Here is a 27,234-nt window from a genome sequence, read left to right as displayed (position 1 = left end):
GGGAAAGATTTAATAGAAACCTTAGGAGCAACTTTTTTACGTAAAGGGTGATAGGTATATGGAACGAACTGCCGGAGGGGGTCATTTGGACATGTACATAGATAGGATAGATTTGGAGGGATATGGGCCAATCGCGGGCAGGTGGTACTAGTGTATTCGGGGCATGTTGGTTGGCGTGGACAAGTTGGTCCGAAGGGCCTGTTTCTATGCTGTATGAATCTATACCTATGACTCTAACCAGTACATGTGGTATATTTGGATTTCCATATCACATTCGATAAAGTGCCACCTAAAAGATTACTATTCATGGCATTTGGTGTTATAGCTTGCACATAGAATGGGGCTAACTAATAGAATAGTTGGGAAAGATTATTTTTATGTTAGTAAGCTGTAACCAATTGGTTGCCACAAGGATAAGTGCTGGAGCCTCAACTATTTTAATGACTTGGATAAGGAGGCTCAGTATATTGCTTCTAAATTTATTTTGAGTATCAAAACTGGTGGGGATACAATTGGTGAGAAAGACACGGAGGGTCTGAAAAGGGAGAAAGTGGGCAAACAAATTGGCAAATGTAGTGTGGGGAAATGTAAAGTTACACACAGAAAGGGGGTACTGAAAAGCAATTTAAATGGAAACAGACTCACAGTTCAGGACAGGGTCAATGTTTGTGCACTGGCACAGCAAATAATTAATAAGGCATATGGAATGGCCTTTCTTGCAAGAGGGATGGAGTATAAAAGTAATGAAGCCTTGCCATAACCATTGGGATCAATGTTTTGAACTAGGAAGAACAAATGGTGATCTTATTGAAATATCAATACTTAATGAGCTAATGTTGAGATTATGATTCCCAATTTTAGGGGAGTCTAAAACCAAGGGTCAAAGTTTCCGAGCGCGTGGGTTCCCAGAGAGGTCTGAATCTATGGTAATGCCTATCCTAGAGAGATGGTGGGAAGATTATTGAATATGTTCAAGGCTGAGAGGCAGAATTTGGGGCATTGAGTGAGTTGAGGATTATGAGGGCAGGCATAAAAGGGGAGTTGAGAGCAGTTTCATAAGGCCATAAGTGATAGGAGCAGAATTAGGCCATTAGGCCCATCAAGACTGCTGCGGAATTCAATTATGGCCGATCTGCCTCTCCCTACTAACCCCATTCTCCTGCCTTTTCTCCATAACCCTTGACACCCGTACTAACCAAGAATCTATCTATCTGTCTTAAAAATATCCAATGACTTGGCCTCAACAGCCTTCTGTGGCAAAGAATTTCACAGATTCACTACCATCTGACTAAAGAAATTCCTCCTCACCTTCCTAAAGGGATGTCCTTTAATTCTGAGGCAATGACCTCCGTCCCTAGTCTCACCCACTTGTGGAAACATCCTCTCCACATCGACTCAATCCATCCTTTCACTATTCGGTAAGTTTCAATGAGATTACCCCCTCATCCTTCTGAACTCCAGCGAGTACATGCCCAGCGCCGTCAAATGCTCATCATATGCTAACCCACTCACTCATTCTTGTAAACCTCCTCTGGACATTCTCCAGGGTCAGCGCATCATTCCTCAGCTATGGTGCCCAAAATTCCTTACAATACTCCAAATACGGCCTCACCCACGCCTGATAGAGCCTCAACATGTTTTAGATGTGCCAGGATCTTCATTGTGAGAGCAGCTTGAGGCTATTTGGCGCACTTCTACTATTTATTTTGTTTGATTGGGCTATCAATAAAAAAGCACAACAATCAAGGTCTTAAACATATGTCGAGAGTAACTTGTCGTGATATAGATTAAAACTGTCACATTACTGTATAAAACTACATAATATGTGCACCACAGTCTAATCTGCCCAAGTGGTTCTCATTGATTTTATGCACGACATAAGTTGCCTCCTGCCATTATTCACTAAGCATATCTTAATTTCCATTTGTATCTAGCTATATTATTAGCCTGTATTGCTTGCTTCCATAAGGTCATGTGAGTAATGAAATGAGTAACATCTAGCCAAAAAAGCAAACTGTTGGAGGAACAGAGGTGATCAAGTAGCATTGGTGGAGACAGAAGGGTAGTCGATGTTTTGGGAAGAGACGCTGCTCAAGTAACCAAAGACAGACACAAAGTGCATGAGTAACTCAGTGGGTCTGAAAAGTCTGAAGAAGGGTCCTGGCCCAAAACTTTACCTAGCCTTTTTCTCCAGAGATGCTGCCTGACCCGCTGAGATACTCCAGCACTTTGTGTCTATCTTTGGTATAAACCAGTTCTTTGTTCCTACTGTTTTTCCATATTGTATCCACTCTGGTTAAAGGAATTTCTCTTTAATTTCTTAGATTTTATCACGATCATCCTTTGGTTATGGGTCCAAAAATTAATTCATGGAAATTAGCAAGTTGTGATGTTTCTAACAGCCAAGAATCACATTCTCATTATAGTTCCGAGTTGCATTCTTGTAGTACTGCAAAATTGTTCAACAATGAAGGAATGCTACAGTGGTTTGGGATGATAACCATCTTTAGCTATGATTAAAATGTGATTTCAATTCCATCTCTCCAGAGATGCTGCCTGCCCCGCAGAGTTACTCCAGCATTTTGTGTCTATCTTCAGTTTTTATAATATGTGTGGAAGAATGTGTGATATGTGATTGATGGGGCAATGCTGAAATGGAAGAAATGTATTCTTTAGAAGGATGTAGTATCCTATAAACACTGCAACCAAATAAAAATTGTGAGTGATTGGGGGTTTTATGCAATAACCTTTTAGTGACAACACTGAGTTGGTTAATGATGCTATGTTCTTTGTTTCATATGTTATCTGAACCACTCATAAGGTTCCAACATTGCATTCATTTCATTCCATAAAATCTATCAGAGCCCATCCAATTAGACAGCAGATTTATAACTCTCTTGAAAAATTGCAGCTTTGATTGCTATTGATTGCCATTGGGATATTCATTAAAATTGATTGATGTCCACCATTAAGCAGTGATAAAATAATATTTTGCTAACTTTGTACTCAGAGATGCGCAGGCAAGTAAGCAGTGCAGAGTTGAAGAACCAACGGTTGAAGGAGGTGTTCCATAAGAAGATTCAGGAATTCCGAGCTGTCTGCTACACCCTGACGGGTTACAAGATTGATGTCACGACAGAGAACCAGTACAAGCTGTCATCAATATATGCAGAGCACCCGGATGACTATCTGATGTTTAAGGTAAGATCACAAGGAGAGGGGAGAATGCAGCAGTACCAGAACTGTTCGCATTTGAAGCAAATCTTTTTATTTCTCTTCATCATGGACTAGTTTCCATCTGAATTTCATTGTACTTACCTCAAAATGGTACCATTTCATTTATAATGATTATTTGTTGAAGGTTTCCTTTTATTCTGATTCAAATTGCTCTGTGCTGTTCCGTGGAATGTAGTAGTAATATGAGGGTTTTTACCAGTTATTGTCAAAGGGCTGTTGGTCATTCTAATCCATTCACCTGGGTCTGATGAGTTTCATAGATCATCGAGTATCGTTATCAATATTGATCATTTCCCAAGGTGTTATTGATGATTCTTAATTTGTTACTTATTCATTCTAATAGTATCATCCTTTAATACGCCAGTTGTACGGAAAGGATCATGTGGCTTATATCTAAGCAACATGAGTACTTTGCTTGGATTATGCTGATGAGACTAGTTTTAAAGTTTGTGATTGCTGGAATGTTTGTTCAAGAATTATTCCCTATACAAAGTGACTATTCTAAAAATTGTTTCCATGGACACTCTGTTGTCAAAAGAGCTAAAATCTGAAGAAGATGCATATACCTGGGAAATAATTAATCTAATTCTTCGTGGATGGAGACGGAAGACTACACCGAGCTTCTTTATGACATATTCTTCAATGTCATCCCAAGTGCTTGTCATCCATTTAGAACAGTCAAGGGTAAAGGGTTCCCACAAGGTAATGCAGGTATTGCAGTGTATTGGGGAAACTTTGATTACATCCTTGGGTCTTTTTGTTTGTTCATCTGGTAATCGTTGGCATAATGGAGCTCAGAATATCGTGTTTGTTTTAGATGTCTGGCATTGGGCTGCAAATCTGTTCTGCCTATTGGAACTGATGGAGTGTGATGAGGGCTTCAGTGTTGTGATATTAACCTGTGAGAGGATGCTATTATCCCTTTCTAGATTCTGATTGTGGTATACCTCAGGCAATCCAGACGTTGTGGACCTCGTTGCATGGGTGGTATAAGGCTGCCTGTGAAGAGCCATCTTCCTGGGATCCTTGACATTTCAATATTAATAGTGTCTTGTACTGCTATTATTTTGGGGTCAGGCTGATTGAAGTAATGGAAGGGATTAGCTGGTGAATAAACCAACAGATATAGGTGTCTATCATGGTGGAGCTAATGTAGAGACAATCTTGGTGGCTCATGGTCAGAATACGATATTATTTAACAGATGACTTCATAGAATATAGGTGTTGCCATGATATCTCATGCATGACTCTCTGTCATTACAAAATACTGGTTATGATAATAACATGCGCTAACCATTTTGGCAGAAGGTAGACATTATTTGAGTTATTTTTCTTCCCGCCATGCCAACCACACCTTTCCAAAACCATTTAATTCATAGCGAAAGATTGATTTGTCACTCTCTGACGTGGGCTGGGACTTATTGAGGACCATATCCATCTACACAGATATACGTCTAATTTGGTCTTTGAGTGGCCCTATTCTCGTTCTAATTACCCTTTTCCCTTAATATACATTTCATTGGATTCTACTTAATTTTAACAATTAAAGCTATCTCACACCACCGATCTATAAAGCTATCTTATGCCCTGATTTTCTTGTGCATTCCTGTATCTTTGTTACTCCTCCAGAGATTCACTTGATCCCAACTGCATGTACCTGACCCATTCAGCCTCTTTTCTTCTAACCGAGTCTTCATACCTCTTGACATCCAGTGTTTCCTACTCTTGCCAGCTTTGCCTTCACTCTAAAGGAACATGCAGACCAGGGTGGCACAGGGCACAGGAGCAGAGTTGCTGCCTTACTGCAGCAGAGACCCAGGTTCGATCCTGACTATGTGTGCTCTCTGTACAGAGTTTGTATTTTCTGCCTGTGACCGCATGGGTTTTCTCCGGGTGCTCCGGTTTCATCCCACATTACAAAGACGTGCAGGTTTATAGGTTAAATGGGTTCTGTAAATTGTCCCAAGCGTGAAGGATAGAACTAGTGTATGTGTGATTGCTGGTCGGCGCGGACTCATTGAGCCTAAGGGCCTGTTTCCACGCTGTAATTTTAAACTAAACCAAACTCACGATATCACACTTTTCGAAGCCTCCCACGTGTCATGTGTACCCTTTGCCCGCAATCAACACTTTACTGAAGTTAGAAGGGGCCCATTCTGAAATGTGACCTATCTATGTGCTACAGAGATGCTGCTTGACCCACTGAGTTACTCCAGCACTTAGCTTTTTTTGTAAACCAGCATCTGCAGTTCCTTGTGTCGCCAACTTACACCAATCAACCTTTGTAAGCTCCAGGCCAATACTGTAAAACTCACCATCGCACGATTTAGATCTTTAATTTGTGGAACAGTTCTGTCCTTTTCCATAACTATTTAAAAACCCAATGGAACTATGGTAATTGGTTCCAAAGTGCTTCTCAAGATCAGCTCAGACTGTTACCCGGCCTTATTTCCCAAGAGTAGGTTAAGCTTTACAAAGATCCAAAGTTAACAAATTCCACCCTATTAAAGCCCGGGCACAATAGCAAAATATTGTTTTTATGACAACTCAATTATTCTTGCAAATATCCACAATCTTCCCGTACATTTGTCCCTAATTCCCATTGGCCTATAGTATACACTATAGTATGTGGACTATAGTATATCCCTACAAGGTAATCATCTCCTTTTTATTTCTCAGCTCCACCCATAAGATTTGACTGGATAATCCCTCAGTAATCTAATCTCGGACTACTATTGTGCTGTAGCCATATTTCTGTAATAGCTATTACTTCTGTCGAACGCAGTTTAATCCAATAGTCCTTCTTTGTTCCCTGCCACACTCCTACCCATCTTGTCATTGATGTTGTTGACATCTTCATCAACTTCTAACCTCTTATCTGCTTTTCCCACTCCATTACTCACCCAATGTAATCTAGTTTAAACCCTTCCTCGTGGCACTAGAAAATCTGCCCATGAGGATGTTGGTTCCCTCTCCAGTTCAGGTGCAAACTGTCCCTCAATTATACAACACCTCTGATTCACAAGAGATCCCAATGTTCCAAAAATCTGAATCCCTTCCCCCTGCACCAACTCATTGGTCCTGTTCGACTATTCCTACATTCACATATGTGGCACTCTAGAGATCTAGAGATTGCTGCCCTCGACGTCATGGTTTTTTAACATTTTCCCCAGCTCCCTATACTCTCTGTCTACTCCATTTGCCCTTCCTGGTGGTCAGCAAGGCATTGTTTGCCTGCAGCTTAGGTGTAACCACTTTGTTAAAAATCCTATCTATCATGCTCATCCCGGCTGTTGTTGCGTGCTACCTAGTCAGTGGAAAGACTATACATGATTACAATCGAGCTATCCACAGTGTACCGATAAAGGGACTAATGGTTTGTGCAGATACTTCCATTCGACCTGGTCCTTTGGTATCTTCCTACGATCTAGAAGTTCCTTTGCATGAACTTATTAATTGTTGGCCCAGGGATACAACCGGGCAAAGGGTGTTGGAGATGGCCTGCTTAGCCCTGCCCTGCACAGCGCTGATCTGCTGTCACACCCAAACTGAGTACCCTGTGGTGCTCACCCTTTCTTCTTATTTCAATATAGGTGGGATGAATGACAAGACCTGGATTTCACCACAATGAATACAACATTGGCAGTCCAATTCAGTGATCTGCCAATTGCAGACTTCAATCCATACTCTCAAATCCATTACTCTTTTATTTGCTTGTCTCTTGCTTCCCTGAACAAATATTGCAGTTGAAATCACAAGAATAATTATGTCAATATAAATCCCATGCACAGCCAGCAATGACATCCTTTTTGTTGTCAAGTCAAGCCAGCAAAAGGCTTTTCCATTCAATTTTTTCAAACATTTTATCGTTAAGTTTGTAAATTTGTAGCTGGATAATTAATGTACCTCATTCAGAGGGAGCATATTAATTGAGAAAGATTTAATGAGCTCACCGACCATGTTAATCCTGTCTATTTTAGAACTAATTAGTTTATACTGTTAAATACTTTTTTTTCAACCACACTGGTCTGGATTTTATTTTGCATTAGCAGAATAAATTCAGTATTAACCACTTGTTCAGTTTCATGGGCCTTCAACTATCTGTAAAAGATTGAATGAATTCATGGAATTTCATGTTCTTTGATGGGAAAGATCAATGTCATCTTCACTGTTTTCTTATCTTTACTTTGGAAAACAATTCAAATAGAGCTGAAAGGCTAATTGAAGGGGTGGTGTGAGTGCGAATACCATGTAGACTACACGAATTGGTCCAGTTCCATTGAGCTCACGGTCATCTGGTTAGACCAAACCTTGAGGGACTCAATAAAATTAGCAATAAAATTGCTATATTTATTTGGAGAATTTAGATGTGGCCTACTTTTATTTTTTTTTACATGCTATTCTTTGGCAGGATTGCAATTGATCCAATATTGGATCAACAGATGGAAGTCAGTTGAATAGAGAAGAAGAAATTCATCTCTACTTAGCTTTTGTACATATGACTTGAATGTTGATAAAAAGTTTTGATGTAAACAGATTAAGTGAAGCTACGGCAGAAGCTTCATCATATTTTTGGGTACAATCAAAATATTTTTTTCTAGAGAGTACAACATTAGTCAGTATGTCAGAGTACATCAGCATATAAGTCGGAGAGGTACTGAACAAGGTACAACAAATTCACAAGGGTGATATCAGAATTGGAAGTTTGTTATAATGGACAGATGCATCTGCCAGATTATTGAAGTCAAGCTTTCCCATGTTTCTCAGTACCTGCCACTGCAGAATCTGGCAGGTTTATCTGTTGGGATTAGGTCAATGGTGGTGCTGCCAAGCTTGTTTGTGATGGTCAAGTCTTGATGGGAGAGGGGAGAAAAGGGAATGACCGGGGTGAGACTCGTCCTTGATTATGCTGGTGGCCTTGCCGAGGCAGCATAAAGTGCAGATGGAATCAGTGGAAGGGAGGTTGATTTGTGTGATGGTCTGGACAGCATCTACAGTGGCCTCCATAATATTTGGGACAAAGACCCATCATTTATTTATTTGCCTCTGTACTCCACAATTTGAGATTTGTAATAGAAAAAAAATCACGTGGTTAAAGTGCACATTGTCAGATGAATAAAGGCCATTTTTATACATTTTGTTTTCACCATGTCGAAATTACAGCAGTGTTTACACAGTCCCCCCATTTCGGGGCATCATAATGATTGGGACACAGCAATGCAATGTAAATGAAATAGTCATGTTTAGTATTTCGTTGCATATCCTTTGCATGCAATGACTGCTTGAAGTCTGCAATTCATAGACATCACCAGTTGCTGTGTGTCTTCTCTGGTGATGCTCTGCCAGGTCTGTATTACAGCCATCTTTAGCTTGTGCGCGTTTAGGGGGCTAGTAACCTTCAGTTTTCTCTTCCGCATATAAAAGGCATGCTCAATTGGGTCCAGATCGGGTTATTGACTTGGTCACTCAAGAATTGACCATTTTTTAACTTTGTTGCTTTAGCAACTCCTTTGTTGCTTTAGCAGTATGTTTGGGATCATTGTCTTGCTGTAGAATGAACTGCTGGCCAATGAGTTTGGAGGCATTTGTTTGAACTTGAGCAGATAGGATGTGTCGATACACTTCAGAATTCATTATGCTACTATCATCAGCAGTTGTATCATCAATGTAGATCAGTGCGCCAGTACCTTCAGCAGCCGTACATGTCCAGGCCATAACACCCCCACCACCGTGGTTCACAGATGAATTGGTACGCTTTAGATCTTGGGCAGTTCCTTCTCTCCTTTATACTTTGTTCTTGCCATCACTCTGATATGCCGTATTTCCCGGCGACTGCTCTGCGGAACCTGACACGCCTTCGACCCTGGAACTGTGTGAAGTGGGAAGCGGCTGTAAAAGGACAGCGCCGCTGGGCGGGGGGGGGGGAGAAAGTTCCTTTCCACAGCATGTGGGGAGTCTGGCCCAGGTCAGCACGGCCTGGGCTGCACTAAGTAGTAAACTTGATTGGGCCGCCAGAGAGATGCAGGGAGAACAGGAGCATTGAGAAGGAGGGGGTCAGAGATCATGCCAGCAGTTCACTCACTCATTGCGAGTGCAGAACCACCGCATTGTGGCCGGGGAGGGAAATAGCTCCGGTGGCTGTGAGCAGCCGCTGAGACCAGACGGCGGAACCGGCCGTCACCTCAGTGCCTTCTACCGGCCTGCGCGCCACGGTGTGCTTCGGCACAGGCGCAACCGGTGGAGGTGGTGGTTGGCAGGTAGCTACTGGGCGAAAGGCTGGCTGCTCCGTCCCGGGCTCAAAATGGGGGTGCGTTTACGACGCAGGTACATCTTCATTTCACAGATGGTATGCTTTGGATTTTGGGCAGTTCCTTCTCTCCTCCATACTTTGCACTTGCCATCACTCTGATATAAGTTAATCTTTGTCTCATCTATCCTCAAGACCTTTTTCCAGAACTGTGGTTGCTCTTTTAATTACTTCTTCGCAAACTGTAACCTGGCCATCCTATTTTTGCGGCTAACCAGTGGTTTGCATCTTGTAGAGTAACCTTGTATTTCTGTTCATGAAGTCTTCTGCGGTCAGTGGTCATTGACAAATCCACACCTGAAGAGTGTTTCAGACAGGTGTTTGGGGATTTTTTTTTAATTATAGAAAGAATTTTTCTTTCATCAGCTGTGGAGGTCTTCCTTGGCCTGCCAGTCCCTTTGCGATTAGTAAGCTCACCAGTGCTCTCTTTCTTCTTAATGATGTTACAAGCAGTTGATTTTGGTAAGCCTAAAGTTTGGCTGATGTCTCTATCAGTTTTATTATTGTTTCTCAGTCTCATAATGGCTTCTTTAACTTTCATTGGCACTACTTTGGTCCTCATGTTGATAAACAGCAATAAAAGTTTCCAAAGGTGATGAAAAGTCTGGCGAAAAAACTAGGTGCTGAGACCTTTCTTATACCTGCATGAAGGAGTGGAGTACAGAGGCAAATATACCTCCATCAAATTGTGGAGTACAGAGGCAAATAAATAAATGACGGGTCTTTGTCCCAAACATTACGGAGGGCATTGTATAAATCTCTGCAACTTTTTGCGGTCTTGGATGGAGCTGTTCCCAAACCATACTCTGATGCATCTCGATAAAATGCTTTCTATAGGCGCATCTGTTGGTGAGATTTTATGGGGACATGCTGAACCTCCTAAGCCTTCTAAGGAAGTAGAAGCGATAGTCTGCTCTCTTGACCATTGGTTCGATATAACTTGTCCAGGACAAGTTGCTGATGATATATACTCCTAGGAACTTGAAGCTTTCAGCGCTGTCAAAGTATACCGGGCTTCCTGAAGTCGAACTCTATTTCCTTTGTCATGCTGACATTGAGAAAAAGGTTGTTGTCTTGACATCAGGTTACGAGGTTCTTAATCTATTCCCTGTACTCCCTCTTGTCACTATTTGATACCAAGCCCACTACGGTGGTGTCCTCCTCGAATTTGTAAATTGAGTTGGATTGCCAGATGTTGTACTTTGTTGTGAAAGGCACCATTGCCACTCCTGCTGTATTTCTTAGTTCCTCCAGGAATGTCCTGTACAACCCTAATTATCACTGCTCCGTTATTGTCAGTAGGGCTCTAGGTGCTGAAATTGTTTCCCTCAACATTGAACGTTCTTTTCCTTCCCCTCCTTTAAGATAATCCTTGAAACTGACTCAATTTGAGCCAGCTTTTGATCACCTGTCATATGGTGTTTGTTTTGTTCTTACTCTGCTCTGGTGAGATATCGTGAAATATTTTACTTGGTTTAATTTGTTTTTGTACTTCTCTGTATGCATTCAGCTCAGTTGAACTCTGATATTGGATCAGTGAGGGTGAATATAACTGATGGCCAATACTTATGGAGGAGTTTTAATGCTCGCAAGCAGAGGCTTGCTTCTCTCATGTTTGTTTCTGAATCCATGACAGAGGTCATTGATTTATGTCATTGTGTTTGTTTAGCGTCAATGTTTTAAAATTGTCCCATGTAAAAAAAAATACCCTCAACTCAAACAACTTGAATTACAATTTTGTAGCACTGACACACGTGGTGATGTCCCATTTGTCCAATCTGCTACTATTGTTTTTCCTAATAAATTATAGCAATGGAGTGGGTCATCTTACTTTTTCCTTTTATCCGGTTAAATAAATGGGCTCTTATTTTACCCCAGAAAAATATATTTTCTAAAAAAGATGTTGGTAACCTGATTTTCAAAGAGATTAACTTCTTTCAAAGAAATGTGTTGTATTTGATCATTCATTCTGCATTTTATTCCTGTCTGTTTTGTAGTGTCATTTCTAAGGACATCAATAAGTGTGCTGACTCTAATTCTCAGTCCACAAAATATAATGACATTTCCTTGTCTCCTCTTGTGTATCAACTGAATATTATTCAGTTGAATTGGATTCATCTGTGCAGATCTGAAGCTGCATCCAATTTAACTTCAGCTTTAAAAAAAAAATCTGTTTTATAAAGTGTCTATAAATAGCCCGTTTCTGAAACGATCTTATTGCCGTGTCACAGTGTGCAGTGGCAGAACTGTTGATTCCAATTTACATTTTTTGAGATGATATGCAATACCTTCACAATATTGCAAAGATGAAATGAATACAACATAACTGACATTTCTTCAGCAGTGGTTGCTGTAAATTGATTGTCATGGCACCCCAGCCACTTACAGAGCAGACACCCCATTTGGCCCATTTGCCAGTTTATTTTTTCCATAAGGGTCCCTTGAATTAGACATTTATTTTGTACGTTATGGAGGGAAATGGAAGTAGATTCTTCCAATTGATGGTGTTTTCCTTAGAGTCTTCTTCCTTCCAATGTCCTATTCATTCTCTCCAAATTTTGACCTCAACCATCCCTATCTTCCGTCCCTCACCATGCATAGATCTTCTTTCCACACTCCCCGTCATGCCACAAGGGAAATAGGAGCAGAATTAGGCCATTTAACCTATCGAGTCTACGTCGCCATTCAATCTTGGATGGTTTATCTTTTCCTCACAACCCCATACTCCTGCCATCTCTCCATAACCTTAGACACCCTTGTGATCTATCGATTTCTGCTTTAAAAATAACTTGGCCTCCACAGCTCTCAGTGGCGATGAATTCCACAAAGTTACAACCTTCTGGCTGAAGAAAGTTCTCCTCATCTGCGTTCTGAAGGTACGGCATTTTATTCTGAGGCTATGCCCTTCGATTCTAGACTCCCATTACTGGAAACATCTTTTCCATCTCCACTCTATCTTGGCATTTTATTATCTGGTAGATTTCAATAAGATTCCATCTCATCCTTCTAAACTCCAGCGAGTATAGGCCCAGAGCCTCCTAATGCTCCTCATTTGTTAACCCAAGCATCCCCAGGATCATTCTTGTAAACCTCCTCTGGATCCCCTCCAAAGCCAGCATATCCTTCCTCGGGTATGGGCCAAAAACTGCTCATAACACTCCAAATATGGCCTCACCAGCACATGATAAAGCCTCAGCATTATATCCTTGCTTTTATATTCTATTCCCCCCGAAATGCATATTAATGTTACATTTGCCTTCCTTTCCGCTGACTCAACCTGCAAATTAATATTTTGGGAAACCTGCACCAGTACTCCTAAATCCCTTCCCCAATCTTGTACGTCTGCCCCATTTATTTCATAATGGGAGATCATGGATATACTGCTAACCTTCACTGATGCCTTACATTGAACAAAGTTCCTCAACCAGCATATCCATTGCACAACCTGGCCAAAAATTGTCCCCTCTGCACCCAACCACAACCACCGTCACCACATAGAAAAACCTTGAGATCTAAGATAGCCAGAACTACTTTTCATACCTTGGGAGCAATCTCAAATGAAGGTACCAATGACAATGAAGTTCACCACTGTACAGCCACTAGCTGACTGAGGAAAAGTGTGTTAAAAATTAACTCATAACCTCATGATCTATCAGTGACCTTGCCCCTCCTGTACACTTCAGAGATATAAGATACCTTCCAGCAAGTGTTCAAAAACATGAGAGAGATCTCTCCAAAATTCTACAAGCTAACTGTCTAAATAAACAAATAAATTACTATTCTATGAGCTCTTTCAGGCTACTATCCTCAGATCCATCCTCTGAAGAGCAGTCTCTGAAAATCACTTACCTGACAACGGAATCCTAAAGCAGGCACTTTATTAGTTTTGTTTATTGCCATGTGTACCAAGGTACATTGAAAAGCTTTTGTCGTGTACTATCCAGTAAACGACCATTCTACATGATTACAATCAAGCTGTCCACTGCAAAGGATAAAGGGTACAACATTTAGTGCAAGATAAAGTACGATTAAAGATTGTTCAAAGATCTTGAATGAGGTAGATCGGAGGCCAAGAGCACACTCTAGTTGATGAGGGGATAGTTCAATTGCCTGATAACAGTTGGGAAGAAACAGTCCCTGATTCTGGAGGTATGCCTTTTCAAACATCTCCACCTCGTATCTGATGGAGAGGGGAGAAGAGACAGTGACCGGGGTGAGACGAGTCATTGATTATGCTGGTGGCCTCGCTAAGGCCAAAATGTTGTCGCACCAATAGGTTAGAGTGGATAGAGAGAATTCCTCATTGGATGTTCTCAAAACCTCCTCGAAACAGAGAAGGAGCACTAGAACGGCACAGTATTGTCCTAGTATTGTTTGATTGCCAGCATTGGAGCCCAGCATTTCCTATGCAAATCGACAAATGAAAATGAATTAACTGTCTTACAAACTAATTTTTTTCATATAATTTATTAACAAAAGATATGAACCTGGCAGATATGGATGGCTTAGTACCTATAATGTGAACTCAAATAAATGGTATTATTTTATTAAGATATCAATGTGCTGGCAGGTGTCATTGTCCAGGGACTTGCTCTATCTTGAAATATAAATGTGTAATTAAGGATAAATTGTGCTTCAGATATCTGATACACCAAGATTTAGCCAGATGGCTGTAGGTGTAGCCAGACGGTACAGTTAAAGACCACACAGTAAGTAATTAATATACCAATAATATTCAAATGCTGCATTTTTTTAATCTTTTTTTAATGAACGTGTGCATAATCACTTGTAATATGGCAAATTTCTCTTTGGTGAATTCCACAAAGTTTCTGTGTCTCTTGAGGCTCATTAATGTGCTTGGACAGTACTTCTTGAAAGGGGCCTTTGCTCGTAAAGTGATATGAAAGCTCAGCTGCTCAGTTGTGTATCTCAGGTTTTTTCATATGTTACAAAAACTGGTTCCAATCCCTGACCTACAGCAGAAATTGCATACAATATTTAAAGGATCACATCATTAACACTCTTTCAGAAAAAGCAAAGATTTTTCATCGAAAATGCTAATCATCATGCTTGTTAATGAAAGATCCTGCTGACTTGCTTTTTGTTCCTTGTGTCAGTTGGAATATAGCACGATGCTTTAAGGACCTTCATAGCTAATTTTGTTATATCTAGTACACAGTCGAGATCTTGCCGGTTGTAAATTGCTGTGCTGCAAACATAATACTTTATGGACAAGTCTTCATTTGGTTTAGTGCTTTGAGAGGCCATCACTTGGATCTGGAAAGCACCAAATTAATTTTGTATGACTGGTTTATTACGACAGCATTCACTTTGTATACTAGAAACAAATTCACTGAGCATAATCCTCCCAAGTTGTAGTTGATTACAATTCTTTTGAGCCATGATTGCTTGTCTTTTGGATAGTCTGAAATAAAAAGGCAAGATGGGAGGAGGGGCAATGAAGAATCCACCTAAAAAATTATTGTACCCAAAATTACAATTCACTTCTTTTCTCACCTGTCTGTCTTTTACAGCTAGTGGAGAAAAGGTAAGAGGAATTATAACTCTGAAGTCTAAATTGGTAGGAATTAATGTCGGGTTTAAAGTTTGTGAAATCAGATACAGCTGCATTGTAAGGGCTGAAAGTGCATTAATTTGATGACTAAGAGTGAACCCACATTGATTTTTTTAATTTCTTGCATTCTGTTATAGATTTTCAGCTGGAGTGGGGAATTACTGCATAGAGCATTAGAAATTTTTCTGCATTGATCCCCTAGCAAAGTTGAACTGTGCAGTTTCCTTTTCAGAATGCCTTTCAATTTGGGGATAGATGTTATACAGATAATTCTTTAGAAATTGTGACTGTTATATCTTTGGGTTAGATAGCTATGATTCCACTTAATGCAGCGAACTGGTTAACATTACAGGCCATTACAGACTAATTCAAGTGAATAGCCGCATCTCTGTGAATCGATCTGCTCAGGAGGAACATCAATGGTTTTCAAATGATGAGGGTTTATGAAGTGTTTGATTGAGCATTATCCTTAGGCCTTATTCAATCGCTTAAACAGGTTTTATTTTCTCATTATTGTCTTGACTCTGCAAGAATATGTATCTTGCTATCAATTTTATACAAGAAAAAATATTTCATGGTTTTACTACACCAGTTGTGGAATATTCTTTGAAAACAACATGATAACTTTTCATATTGTTTTTTGGAACCATGGTAACCGTGTGTTGCTTGTGAATGATGTGGCTGTATTTTCAAATATTGTTTTAACTCTTATCATTACATTTTATCGAACGTGTTTCCTGGTATGTTTCTGCATATCAAATATTAATAACCACATGATCAAGGCTTGTTTTTTTTTACCACAATAAGTTACAGCTCTTGCTTCCACTTATTTAAGTTATCCAATGAATTGTTTTATTGTTGTAAATGCTTTAGTGGATTCACTTAGATGTTGATAACATTCTCGTGTAGATATGGCAAGCATATTGATTGTGCTCAATGCAGAAACAAGGTAGGATTATTTGTGAAGTTGCAGACGTGGATAGTTTGAGATAGAGAATTCAAGAATTTTGTCTTGAAAATTCTTTCATTCATTTTGTATTCTTTGATGTAGAATTAATGCTGAGATATAGATTATATTGAGTATAATAACATTGTAAATAGGCTAGATTTACTTTTAGAGATGAAGGCTGAATTTAGTTACTGTGATGCTATTAATAGCAATGCGTTTGACAAACTGTTTAACATTGTAACCTTGAAGTACAACAGGGCTTTTTGCCAGAGGTCTTAGTAAGTGCAGAGATGCTTTGTAACATCAGGAATGATCCAAGTAAAGGAGGATTCAGCTCAATTTCACTCAGATCTTGTCTCTATGCTATTATTACAACTTTCCCATCCGTCTCCTTGTGATTCCTAATTATCCTGGATTGCTCACTTAGATCCTGTCTTCTCACTTGGTCTCCAGGATATTTATTGACTTTCTTTCTCCCCTGATTAAAATTTGACCTCACAGCCCCCCCCCCCCCCCCCCCCCCCCCCACCTCTCTCCCCCACCCTGCTCATTAACATTTACTTATCCAATGGAACATTTGGTATGGCCTCTTTTCCGTGTGATGCCGTGCATATCAAGCAACTTGGGACATTTTACATTAAAGGTTGAGACATGGAAGACAAAAGATGCCTGGCATGACTCTGTTTCCTCGCTTGTGTTTACCATTCATATTTACTGCTTTATTGGTTTATTGGTTGAATTCTCACATACCCAATGCTTTTGGAAAAAACCCGGCTATTTAAAATGAAAAGACTGAAAACAACATTGTCATAACCTCCAGATCGAAGAAATGTCAGCATGTGTGAAGCATTTCCAGTGTACTTAGTTTGCTCATTGTATATGCTGAGGTGATACTTATCTTTAATACATCAACTGGACAGTTTTGGACAGTTTAAATCAACTTATGAAGAATACTTCATATTAGGTCGTTCTTATTGTAAAATATTGTTTTTGCAATCTCTGCACCATTGAGCACAGAGGAGATTAATGCCAGTTTGTAAATTATGTATCACCATGGGTCAATTGCATGTACTATTATTCATTAAATGTGATGTCTAGATAATGTAAATGTATTGCAAAGATCTCTGATTTGCCATTAATGGCTTTGCCTTAACCGTATAACATGCTAATTGTTACCTTCTGTACTATTCTATTATATATCACTACAAAGTATTTTTAGGATTATTGGCATATTGTAACGTCGTGAGCACTGCTGTAATAGGATTGCTACTGGTTTTACATGCGTGATTCTCACTGACCTGAATCTTATGTTTAGGACCAATACAATTAATTGCCCCAGAAACAGAAAATACAGGAAACACTCAGCAAGTCAGGCAGCATTTGCAGGAAGAAAATCAGTTTCAGATTAGAGATCGTTCATCGGGCCTGTTTTTCTCTTTTTCATCCAGCTGTTTGATCTGCTAAGTGCTCCCAGAATTTTTAGTTTGTTTCAGATTTCCAGCCTGTGCAGTTTCTTGAATTCCAATGAATTTGCTGCCACATTACAAGAGTGATTACAGCTCACAGGTAGTGAATTGCTTTTGGGATATTGGTTGTTGTCTTTTTTCTTGTATTTTTCATTGAAATCTCTATCCCATGCACACGTCAATGGCATTTGTGTCTTTGTCTCAGAGTTCTGACATTAGTGACTTGCTTTCCATTTGTTTGCCATCTGATCAACCAGTGTCAGTAGATACGCTGGTTGGCTTTTCTTTGCCATAAAACACTTGAAGTGTAAGATGGTAGAAGGTTAAAATAAGTGAACGTTGCATTTGCAAAGAATATTTTTTGGCTAAGGCTGATTCAGCCACACAAAAGGTGAACAGAATCCTGAAACTTCAAAAGGAAGGAAAGGTAATGCAGTGGGCTCCACAGATCATATGATCTAGTACGGACTGAATTACCATGGAAATAAAATAAAACGTTTCTTGCTTACATGACTCTTTAATTAGGAGTCATTGTTGTAATGTACATTTATGATGATATTAAATACAAGATGAACTACTCACAGGAAATTATCGTGAGTATTGCTCCTGGTGTAATGCACTCTTAACATAGCTTCCAAGCACAGTGTTTTAGAAAGGGGCTTGTTTTTTTTGTTTCCAGCATGATCAGCCTTACGACTGACTATATGTGTATTTGGATTTTCCTGATATTTTTATTTTTTGTGAAGAGTACTACACTGACTATTAGATGGAGTATTTTTTTAAATTCTACAATGGGGTTTCATTATAAGTCGCAGTGTGATGGAAATGTTGTCAGACTCACTGTCCATTTTATTCTTTAATATAGGAAGTAGTTGCAGAATTCATTCTTAATTCTCAGAGAATTCTTGGAAAACAATCACAACTGAATGATTTGAAAGGTTTCCCGTGTGAAAAGACATACGATGCACAAATGCAAAGAACCATTTCACAACAGGGTGGACTGTTATCTGTGCAATTTTATTGATTTAAACCAGGGCCATTTTATTTTATGCGCCTTTTGCAGCCTTGAATTCTAAACAGTTGAATTATTTGTTTTAAATCCATGTGTTTAATGAATTGTTTGAATTGTTTGAAATCACTCAAAATTCAGGACGTATTTTATTTTGCTGACATTGATTTATCTCTCTTATCAGATTAATTATCAGAAAACTGGATAATTGCTGCCTTTTCGCATCGTTATGTATTAATATGTGGTACATCATATCCATTATTTATTTACTCATTCATAATAATAATAATAATAAATTGAATTTATATAGCGCTTTTCAGGGACTCAAAGTCGCTTTACAAGGCAAGGCAAAATAACAAAAACAAAAACAAAGACAAGACAAAACAAAACAAACCAAAAAAAATGAGCAACAATTCAAGCACAGATGAACATCTTAAGTATGCGAGTATGAGGATAGCTCCTCTCCTAGCTATTTGTTTTACTGGCTTTATGATTCATGGCTTGTTACCAGACTCAATGTTGTCTGCCCTGTTAGTGCCGGTCATTAAGGACAAAGCTGGTAAAGTAGGCAGCCGAAATAATTACAGGCCCATAGCTTAGCCAGCATATTGTCAAAAGACTTAGAAAGAGTTCTGCTGGATAGAATAAATTAGTTTGTTAACTCCACAAATAACCAGTTTGTTTTAATCCAAGTACAAATCATTGGAAATTCTGGGCATACTTTCCCTATTATGGAAAAGCATACCATGTTCTAATGACCACATTTTATAAAGAACAATTATTTTCATTCTGTTTCTGCCATAATTTTAAATTTGGCATGGGAAGGAATCTTCAAACACGAAGCTCTATTTAAAAACCTCTGCTCTCCTTGAAATATTCAGGAATTAACTACGTTGATTTAGTGCACACGGGACTAAGTCTATTGCCGGAATTGTAACCTTCAACAAAGTGGGCTGGAAAGGAAAAAAGGTGACATCCTGTGCTTTGTTGACACAGAGATAAAAACATGTTCTTAAGAAGGAAATTGAAGTGAGACTTGCATTTTGTGTTTTTCTCTGATTGTGCTAAAAAAATTGCTCTACTGCTGATGAATAACTTTTGAAGTGCTGTAATGTAGAAAATGCAGCAATTATTTTGTACACGTGAAGTTTCCTCGAGCAGCAATGTGATTATGACGTAGAATATGTTTTTATGATGTTGCCTCAAATTCCCTGAGCAAAAGGAAAAATCTAAGCCTATGTGAATCAAGCTCATTCTCTTATACTACTTCATAATGAGATCACAAAATTATTAATGATGTCTAACCACGAGGTATAACATGATGTAGAAAGAAGGAACTGCAGATGCTGATTACAGTCAGACAGCAACTCTGGAGAACATGGATAGATGATGGTTTGGGTCAGGGCCCTTCCCTAGACTGATTGTAGGTGAGTGGAAAGAAAGCTGGGAGAGGTAGGACAAAGCGTGGACATGGGCAAGGGGCTCTTTTTTTGATAGGCAGATGGTTGGAACAATGGACAAAGATTAAAGCAAAGGATTGAAGAGATGTAAATTGTAAAGACAGATGTATAACATGACTCCTGTCAGTTCTCTAGTGTGGCCATAATAACTATGAACGTTTATCCTAATGCGGTATACCCAATACAGTAGAGATCAGTAGAAAATACAACATATATGGCTTCGCATCCACTGGATTAAAGTGACTGAGTAATTTGTTATCCCCATTTAACAAATCAAGTGTTTTGAAAGTAAACATGCAATCTAGTTTATTTTTGCCAGTAAATATATTGGAAGTCATCTGGACTAATAACACTCCAGGTTTATGTAGACTCTCAGAAAGATATATGACTGGCAATTTAACTTTCTGTTTGGGGAATTGTCAGGCAGGATTGAAAATAAGAACTGAATATTAACCAATTAATAATTTGTTTGCAGTAAAAGGCCATCGTCTTTAATAGTATTTTCCCTGTGCAAATATGATCTAAATATTGAGTGGTGTAAATATAAAGAAACTGTTTTTCAGGCTCACTCAAGCTGTCCTTAAATCCTGCAAATGCCAGCGTTTACTTCCAGCTATTTCTCACCTTTTCAGTTCAAGAAATATTAACTGTCTCTTGAGTTTGACGCAATGTCACTGTCAGAGTCAAGCCTTTTCTCATCAACTCTGTGGTTGGATTTAATGGACGCTAATCAAGAGAGAGACCCCTCGCTGATTTGACTTTCTTTGTGCTCTTTTTTTGCCTCAGGAGCACTTACGCTGGTTGCATTACCTGTGGTTTAACTAAGGTAAATTAACACATTCAGTGGTTGAAAAAGACATTGTTGTCTTATTATAAACCATTGCCAGGGGGTTCATATTAGTGATTTGAGACAAAATTTGACACCAAACGATGTAAATAGATTACTGAATCATAAAATGGTTGCAAGACAGAAGGCTGTTTTGTCCTATGTATGTCTACTGGCTCTCAACCAGAGCAACTTTCTCTTCAGTTACCATGCGCACTTGTGACTTAACATCCTTTTTGGGTAAGTGCCAGGCAAGACTAACTGAAATGAATCTAATTGTAATTCTGTACAACAACATGAGCAGGAGGGAGCTTCCTTTGATTTCAGTCACTTTTTCTTCTTTGCACTTCAGAACATGAAGAAACACACTGTATTGACGATTTTCTTTGTCCATCCCATCACTTGTTAGAGATGCGCCTTGCTGGGTGGAATTCTAAAGTTATTTCCAGCATTCATGTTTTCCAGATGAATTTGCTGGCCTATTGGTCTTTACCAGAGAGTTATTCCAGTTAGTTGCTTTTTTTCAGAGGCTGGAACTTCTCTACAGTGGATGTGGGATCCATTAGGAAGCACACTATCTGACATTTGAAGAATGCAGATGATGATTAATAAGGCCAAAGCTACATTTTGTTCATTTGACCATTACCATGTGAAAAATGGCAAGAAGGCAGGAAGGAGTATTGAGGACCTCCCCCCCCCACACACACACCAGAGCTAAAATACCAACCAGTTACCATATATATTTTATATATACCAAAGTATATAAAATATATACCAAAGTATATATAAAATAGTGGAATGATCAAAATTGAATTTATAAGAGGCCAAATTGGCAAGTCATGTTGTGGTTTGAAAACATGGAGGAGAATTATAGAATGTAATCCTCACTTGGGCATTTGACTGTTCCTCTAAATCTTTGCACGTTTCTCATCCAGCACCCATTACAAGTGCCATCTGGTCCATAATTCCTCTGTACACGTTGCCTTGCATTGGGCAATAAATTCTCTTTTCTATTTTTGTTGACCTGCATTGACTCATTACCCCATTATACATTAATCTCAAAATAATTGTCTTTATTATCCACGATAAACAAATGATTGGATCATTATCTAAGTGATATTTGATGGGTACAGCTTTGTATCAAGTGGCTATTTCATTTCCCGCATTCATTTTAGATGTAATTATTATTGTACTTCATTGACTTTTGCATCCACTCCCTACACGTTTTACGCAGGTCAATTAACCTATAATTTGGGATGTGGAAGAAAACCTGAGCACATGGAGGATACGTATTTAGTCACAAGAAGAACGTGCAAACTCCACACGGACATCAACCGAGGTCAGGAATGAACCCAGGTCTCTGGCATTGTGAGGCGGGAGCTCTACTAGCTGCACCACTGTGCTGCCCCTTTTCTTTTGACTGTGGACTTTTAAATACCTCTCAGCATCTTTCTATCCAACTATCAGAGCCTTAAACTAATGTTTTCAATACTAGAGAATTCCTTCCTGAAGGTATTTTCCTCCATCTTCAAAACACTCAGTATTCTTCTCAATCCGACAGTCATTGCTTCTGCACATCTGGGCTTGGCATCTGTTCTCCCCAAGCTTAGTTGTGAAACATCTGGAATTTTATATTGGCATTCGTGGTGTAGTAAAGGAAGGTGCCAGCTTTGTAATGTTGGAATTGACCTGGTAGTAATATATTTCAAAATTGCTTTGCGTCTTGAGAAGTGCCATTAAAGATTGGCAAGATATAGCTTTACCCATTCAAGACTGGTAAATATATTAGCCACATATTTTCCCTCCAACGTTCAGCTTAAAATTAATGACACTTCAATAGACTCCCTTGTAAAAAGAAAAATAGATTTTGAAAAGAAAGCCACCAGAGGAACAGGTTTGTTTAATTTGAGACAATTTTCATTCCTCCTCTGCAATGTTGCCAAATCATCTCAAAATAATGGATGAAGGATTCTGGAGGTTCCCAGACCTTGTATTCTAACGAGCCCTCTGTTAGAAAGCAAAAGCAAAATTTTGAAGGTTAGACCATTTGATGTTTTTTATTAGGTGTAATTGAGAAATCTTGCCAGATCGTTCTTTGTTACTTGGGTTTCAATGAAGTTAAAAAGAAATGAGCCTGGAAATGTTATTGCACAGCAGAGTATAGAAGAAAAATGATTGTGTATGCACTACAAAATGTCATTTGATGCCATCTACACTATTCTGTTTAGTTTAGTTTAGAAATACGGCGCAGAAACAGGCCCTTCGGCCCATCAAGTCACGCCAACCAGCGATCCCCGCACACTAACACTATCCTACATACACTAAGGACGATTTACAATTAACCTACAAATCTGTACATCTTTAGAGTGTGGGAGGAAACTGCAGCACCCGGGTAAACCCACGCAGGTCACGGGGAGAACGTACAATCTCCATGCAGACAGCACCCGTGGTGAGGATCATAAATAATTTGGGGGTCTTTAGATTTATGCAGCTCCTTCACATCCATGAGGCAATTAATCAATTACTTTTGCCTTTCAGTATTACATGAGCAAAGTTGCAGTTGGTATACCATAAATTCCAAATAATAGGTTGGTTAGAAAAAGAAAATCAGCTTGTGAGGATTATTACTCTCTTTTACGGTTCCCCTGCTCCATTGTTCAAAATATCTTCTGCCCTGTCCACGAGGACATCACTACGTTTCTGGTTGAGTTGCTGGTAATTGTCCTGTGGCTTTGTGCATTTTCTGTGATTCCTCACTCTGTGACTAAGTGTGCCTTGATACAAATAATTCATGATTGTGTGTGATTCTTTTCCACAGGTGCATTTGATCGACAGAGAATGGCAATTACATTCTGCCCACTTTCAGTTCATTCTGGGCTCCATTCCTTCTTTTACTCCAGTGGGGCACACTCTGGAATAAACCATCCATGAATGATTTGTTAGTCCAGTTGACAGGTTGCTAATGCAAAATGTGTTTTACATGCATTTTTGTGGTAATTTGTACCAGAAAACATTTGTCTACCAGAAAATGTTTGCATAATATTCATGTACCACTGTCAATTATGTTTCAGTGAAAATGTACCGTGTTTGAGATGTATTATGTTTTACCTGAGGTGGTTACAAAATTCAACCTCTAGTCTTGAATGGATCATCCATAATCAATTGAATAATGCAGTAATGGTCTATTCCTGCACCTGCTGCACCCACTGTTTATAGGTTAGGTATTGAAAATACACTAAACCAAAGTTCAGAGTTATAATTTGCTGATGCAGAATATTTCACAGATATCAGTGTTGGGTAGCCCATCACTTGGACTATCTCTGTCACCTCTCTTCCCTTTCTTAATTCTCTGTCTCCACCACAGGGGACAGACTATCAACTGTCCTCTACTACAAACTTACTGACTCCCACGGTTATTTGGACTACACCTTCCATCCTACTTCTTGCAAAGATGCTATCCCCTAGAGTTAATTTCTCCGTCTCTGCTGCATCGGCTCCCAAGATTTCCCATTTTCTTTTGTAAATGTGTTTTCCACCCTGCTGTAATAGATGTTTTCCTCATCGATGTATCCTCTTCGTCCCGTAATTCCGCTGTCGTTCCCTCTCTTTCCAGAGTTTCCATGTCCATTACCTTTCACCCCACCAGCCGTCACATCCAATACATCATTCGCTGACATTTCCACCAAATTCTTTAACATTTTCATAATGATCCAACCATCCAGTCTCATCTTCCCATCCCCACCCATTTCTGCCATCCACAGAGACTGCTCACTCCGCAACTCCTAGGTTCATTATAAGGTCTTAAGGTCATGTGATAAGAGTAGAATTATGCCATTCGGCCTATCAAGTCTACTCCACCATTCAATCATGGCTGATCTATCTCTCCATCCTAACCCCATTCTCCTGCCTTCTCCCCATAACCTCTGATACCTGTACTAATCAAAAATATATCTATCTCTGCCTTAAAAATATCCACTGACTTGGCCTCCATAGCCAATTCATTCATCCGTTCCCACGCAGACCACCACCTTTTCACGTACTTTCCCCTTGAGCCACAGGAGATCCACCACCTGTCCTTACACCACCTCCCTCAGAGGTTCACATGCTCGCTCTCTAACCACATCTACTGCATTCAGTGTTCCCAATGTGGCCTCCTTTACAACGGCGACACCGAAATGTAGACTCCCCATCCCTATACTGAACTCTCCATCGCGGACTCTGTGGCGGCACCTGGTGGCAACACAATGAACCATCGGCTCTAGAGGGCGGCATCTTGGTGTAGGAGGCGCTAGTCATGGGGTTGGTATTTAAGGCCGGGCAACGCCCGTGACCTGGGTGGAGTAGGGAGCTGTATTGGAGAGAATAACATGTCCAGTGCACGCAACAGGTGTATGATTAGTTTTTGGCTGGACTCCTATTCGTCCTCACTACAACTCCTCCATTTCCAGAGTGAGAATACGTGCAAACTTGAGGAACAGCACCTCATATTCCACTTGGATAGTTTACAATCTAATGATATGAATATTGAATTCTCCAAATATGGGTAACTAACCTACAGACAGCCTTGCTGCTTCCTTTTCCCCCTCTTTTCACACCCCCACCCACCCACCTTTTTTTCACCCTCTCTCTTCCCTTTCCCCATCTAGACTCACACCCATTTTACATCCTCCCACCTGGCTTCGACCTGTATTCCTTCCTCTGGCTTCACATTCACACCTGTTCTATCTTCATCTCACATTTTTTGTCTTTTTTTCTCTGGACTATTGCCCAACCATTTGCTTACTAACCTCCACACACCTCACCGCCCCCACCCCCACCTGTATCCACCTGTGATTTACCAGACTTTGTCCTGGCCCTCCTCTCTTCAAGCTGTCGTCCAACCCAGCACAATCAGTTTGAAGAAGGGTCCTGACCTGACACGTCAGGTATCGATGTTCTCCAGTGATACTGCCTGACTCGCTGAATTACTCCAGCACTTTGTGTTTCTTTCTATGAACCAGCATCTACAGTTACTTGTATCTGCACTCATAGTATATAAATAAAGAATGTAGACTTTGTGAAAAAACGACTGCAATTTAAAAATGGTAAATGGAGCTAAAATGGCAAAATACAATAAGAATTATTTTGGGACAACAGGTTGGATGTCTCAATGGATACTTTTATTGAAAATTTTGAAGAAATCCATTTTGGAAGTAAAAATAGGGGATATAATCATTTTGATATTAAGGAAGATGAAAGAAATTTCAATGGCATAGTGCATTTCATAAGCTCTGGTCATCCAAAGATTTTTTATCTCTCACCTGAACACTGCGGTGTGGGTTCAGTTTGACATTTTATCCGAAAACTGTTCCAAATGTGCACCATAGCCAGTGTACTGCATTGGAGTATCACTCTGGTCTATGTGTGGATTGATCCCATTTCTCTTTGAATCCATCAGCAAGAGTGCCACAACTCAAGGATGACCCTTTAATAGAGATCACAAAGTAGATACAAATGGACTTTAACAAAGTAATCTTATATTTGGATATATGGAGATGGAGAAGGTGTAACCAAAAGGATGAAGGTGTAATCACGCGAGTGTTTAGTTAAGCTTTCATCGTTTTGTTATGTGCAACATTGGGTGCCTTATCTTTTTTAAGATATGATAGTAATTGGAAAGACTTAATAAGGATGTTAGCAAGGATGAATGGTTCCATTTATGAAGAGATGAGTAAGGAGAGGAGTTTTTTGTTCTGCGGAAACCGAGAAAGTTAACGGTTACCCTGACAGAGGTCTTCGTGTTTGCCGAACTGTTAGGTTCAGTGAGATGGCAACAAGAATACATGGATTGAAGATAATCACAAAAGTCTTCAAGCGGAAGATTGAGGAATGTTTTGCATAGCAGATGGTTTGATTGTAGCATTCACTGCCAAAAACATTGAAGCACAATCAGTATTTTTTTAAATTGCTTATAAAAGAATATTACAGATTATGTGGATCAAGTAGTATTGTGGAATTAGATTAGGTGATTACATAGAAGGAATGCCAGCATATATATACTATGACTAACAAAGTAAATAATCAAGAGAAAATTGCAGGAATTTATAGCTCATGATTTGCTTTACACAGCAGTACATTGCTACATAAATCTGTGACTACCTGCGGTGTTAATAAATCTGTGACTACCTGTGGTGTTAAAAAACCAATCCTATCTAACTTGTTCTCCTCTGTTGGCTAACCATTAAAACTGAAAAATCTAAATTATGGGAATGTTTAGGGTTCTAAATGTACAGCCAAATTGTCATTATTGCATTTTGAAATTATATCTCATAATTACTTAATTTCCTCCATAAGCGGCTTCAAGGTTTGTCTTTCATTGCCATTACAGTGGCATCGACCAAAAGCAATGCTACGTTTCCTCTTAAC

At 39.5% G+C, this 27,234-nt stretch overlaps 1 protein-coding gene across 3 annotated transcripts in view; it reads left to right on the top strand.

Moving 5' to 3' along the window:
- The window catches only part of mad1l1 (mitotic arrest deficient 1 like 1), a 610,531-nt gene that overhangs the window by 324,577 nt on the left and 258,720 nt on the right, over nt 1–27,234 (top strand). For 2 of the 3 annotated variants that reach the window (XM_055651367.1, XM_055651366.1), the window contains one exon: nt 3,011–3,201. The exons of the other annotated variant lie outside the window; for it this stretch is intronic. In XM_055651367.1, coding sequence (XP_055507342.1) covers nt 3,011–3,201 — 191 coding nt within the window. The remainder of the gene's footprint in view (nt 1–3,010; nt 3,202–27,234) is intronic. 3 annotated transcript variants of the gene reach the window in all.

The sequence above is a fragment of the Leucoraja erinacea genome, chromosome 20, assembly GCF_028641065.1.
Source record: "Leucoraja erinacea ecotype New England chromosome 20, Leri_hhj_1, whole genome shotgun sequence".
Lineage (NCBI taxonomy): Eukaryota > Metazoa > Chordata > Chondrichthyes > Rajiformes > Rajidae > Leucoraja > Leucoraja erinaceus.
The sequence above is the reverse complement of the archived record's forward strand: the minus strand, read 5'-3'. Positions and strand labels throughout refer to the sequence as shown.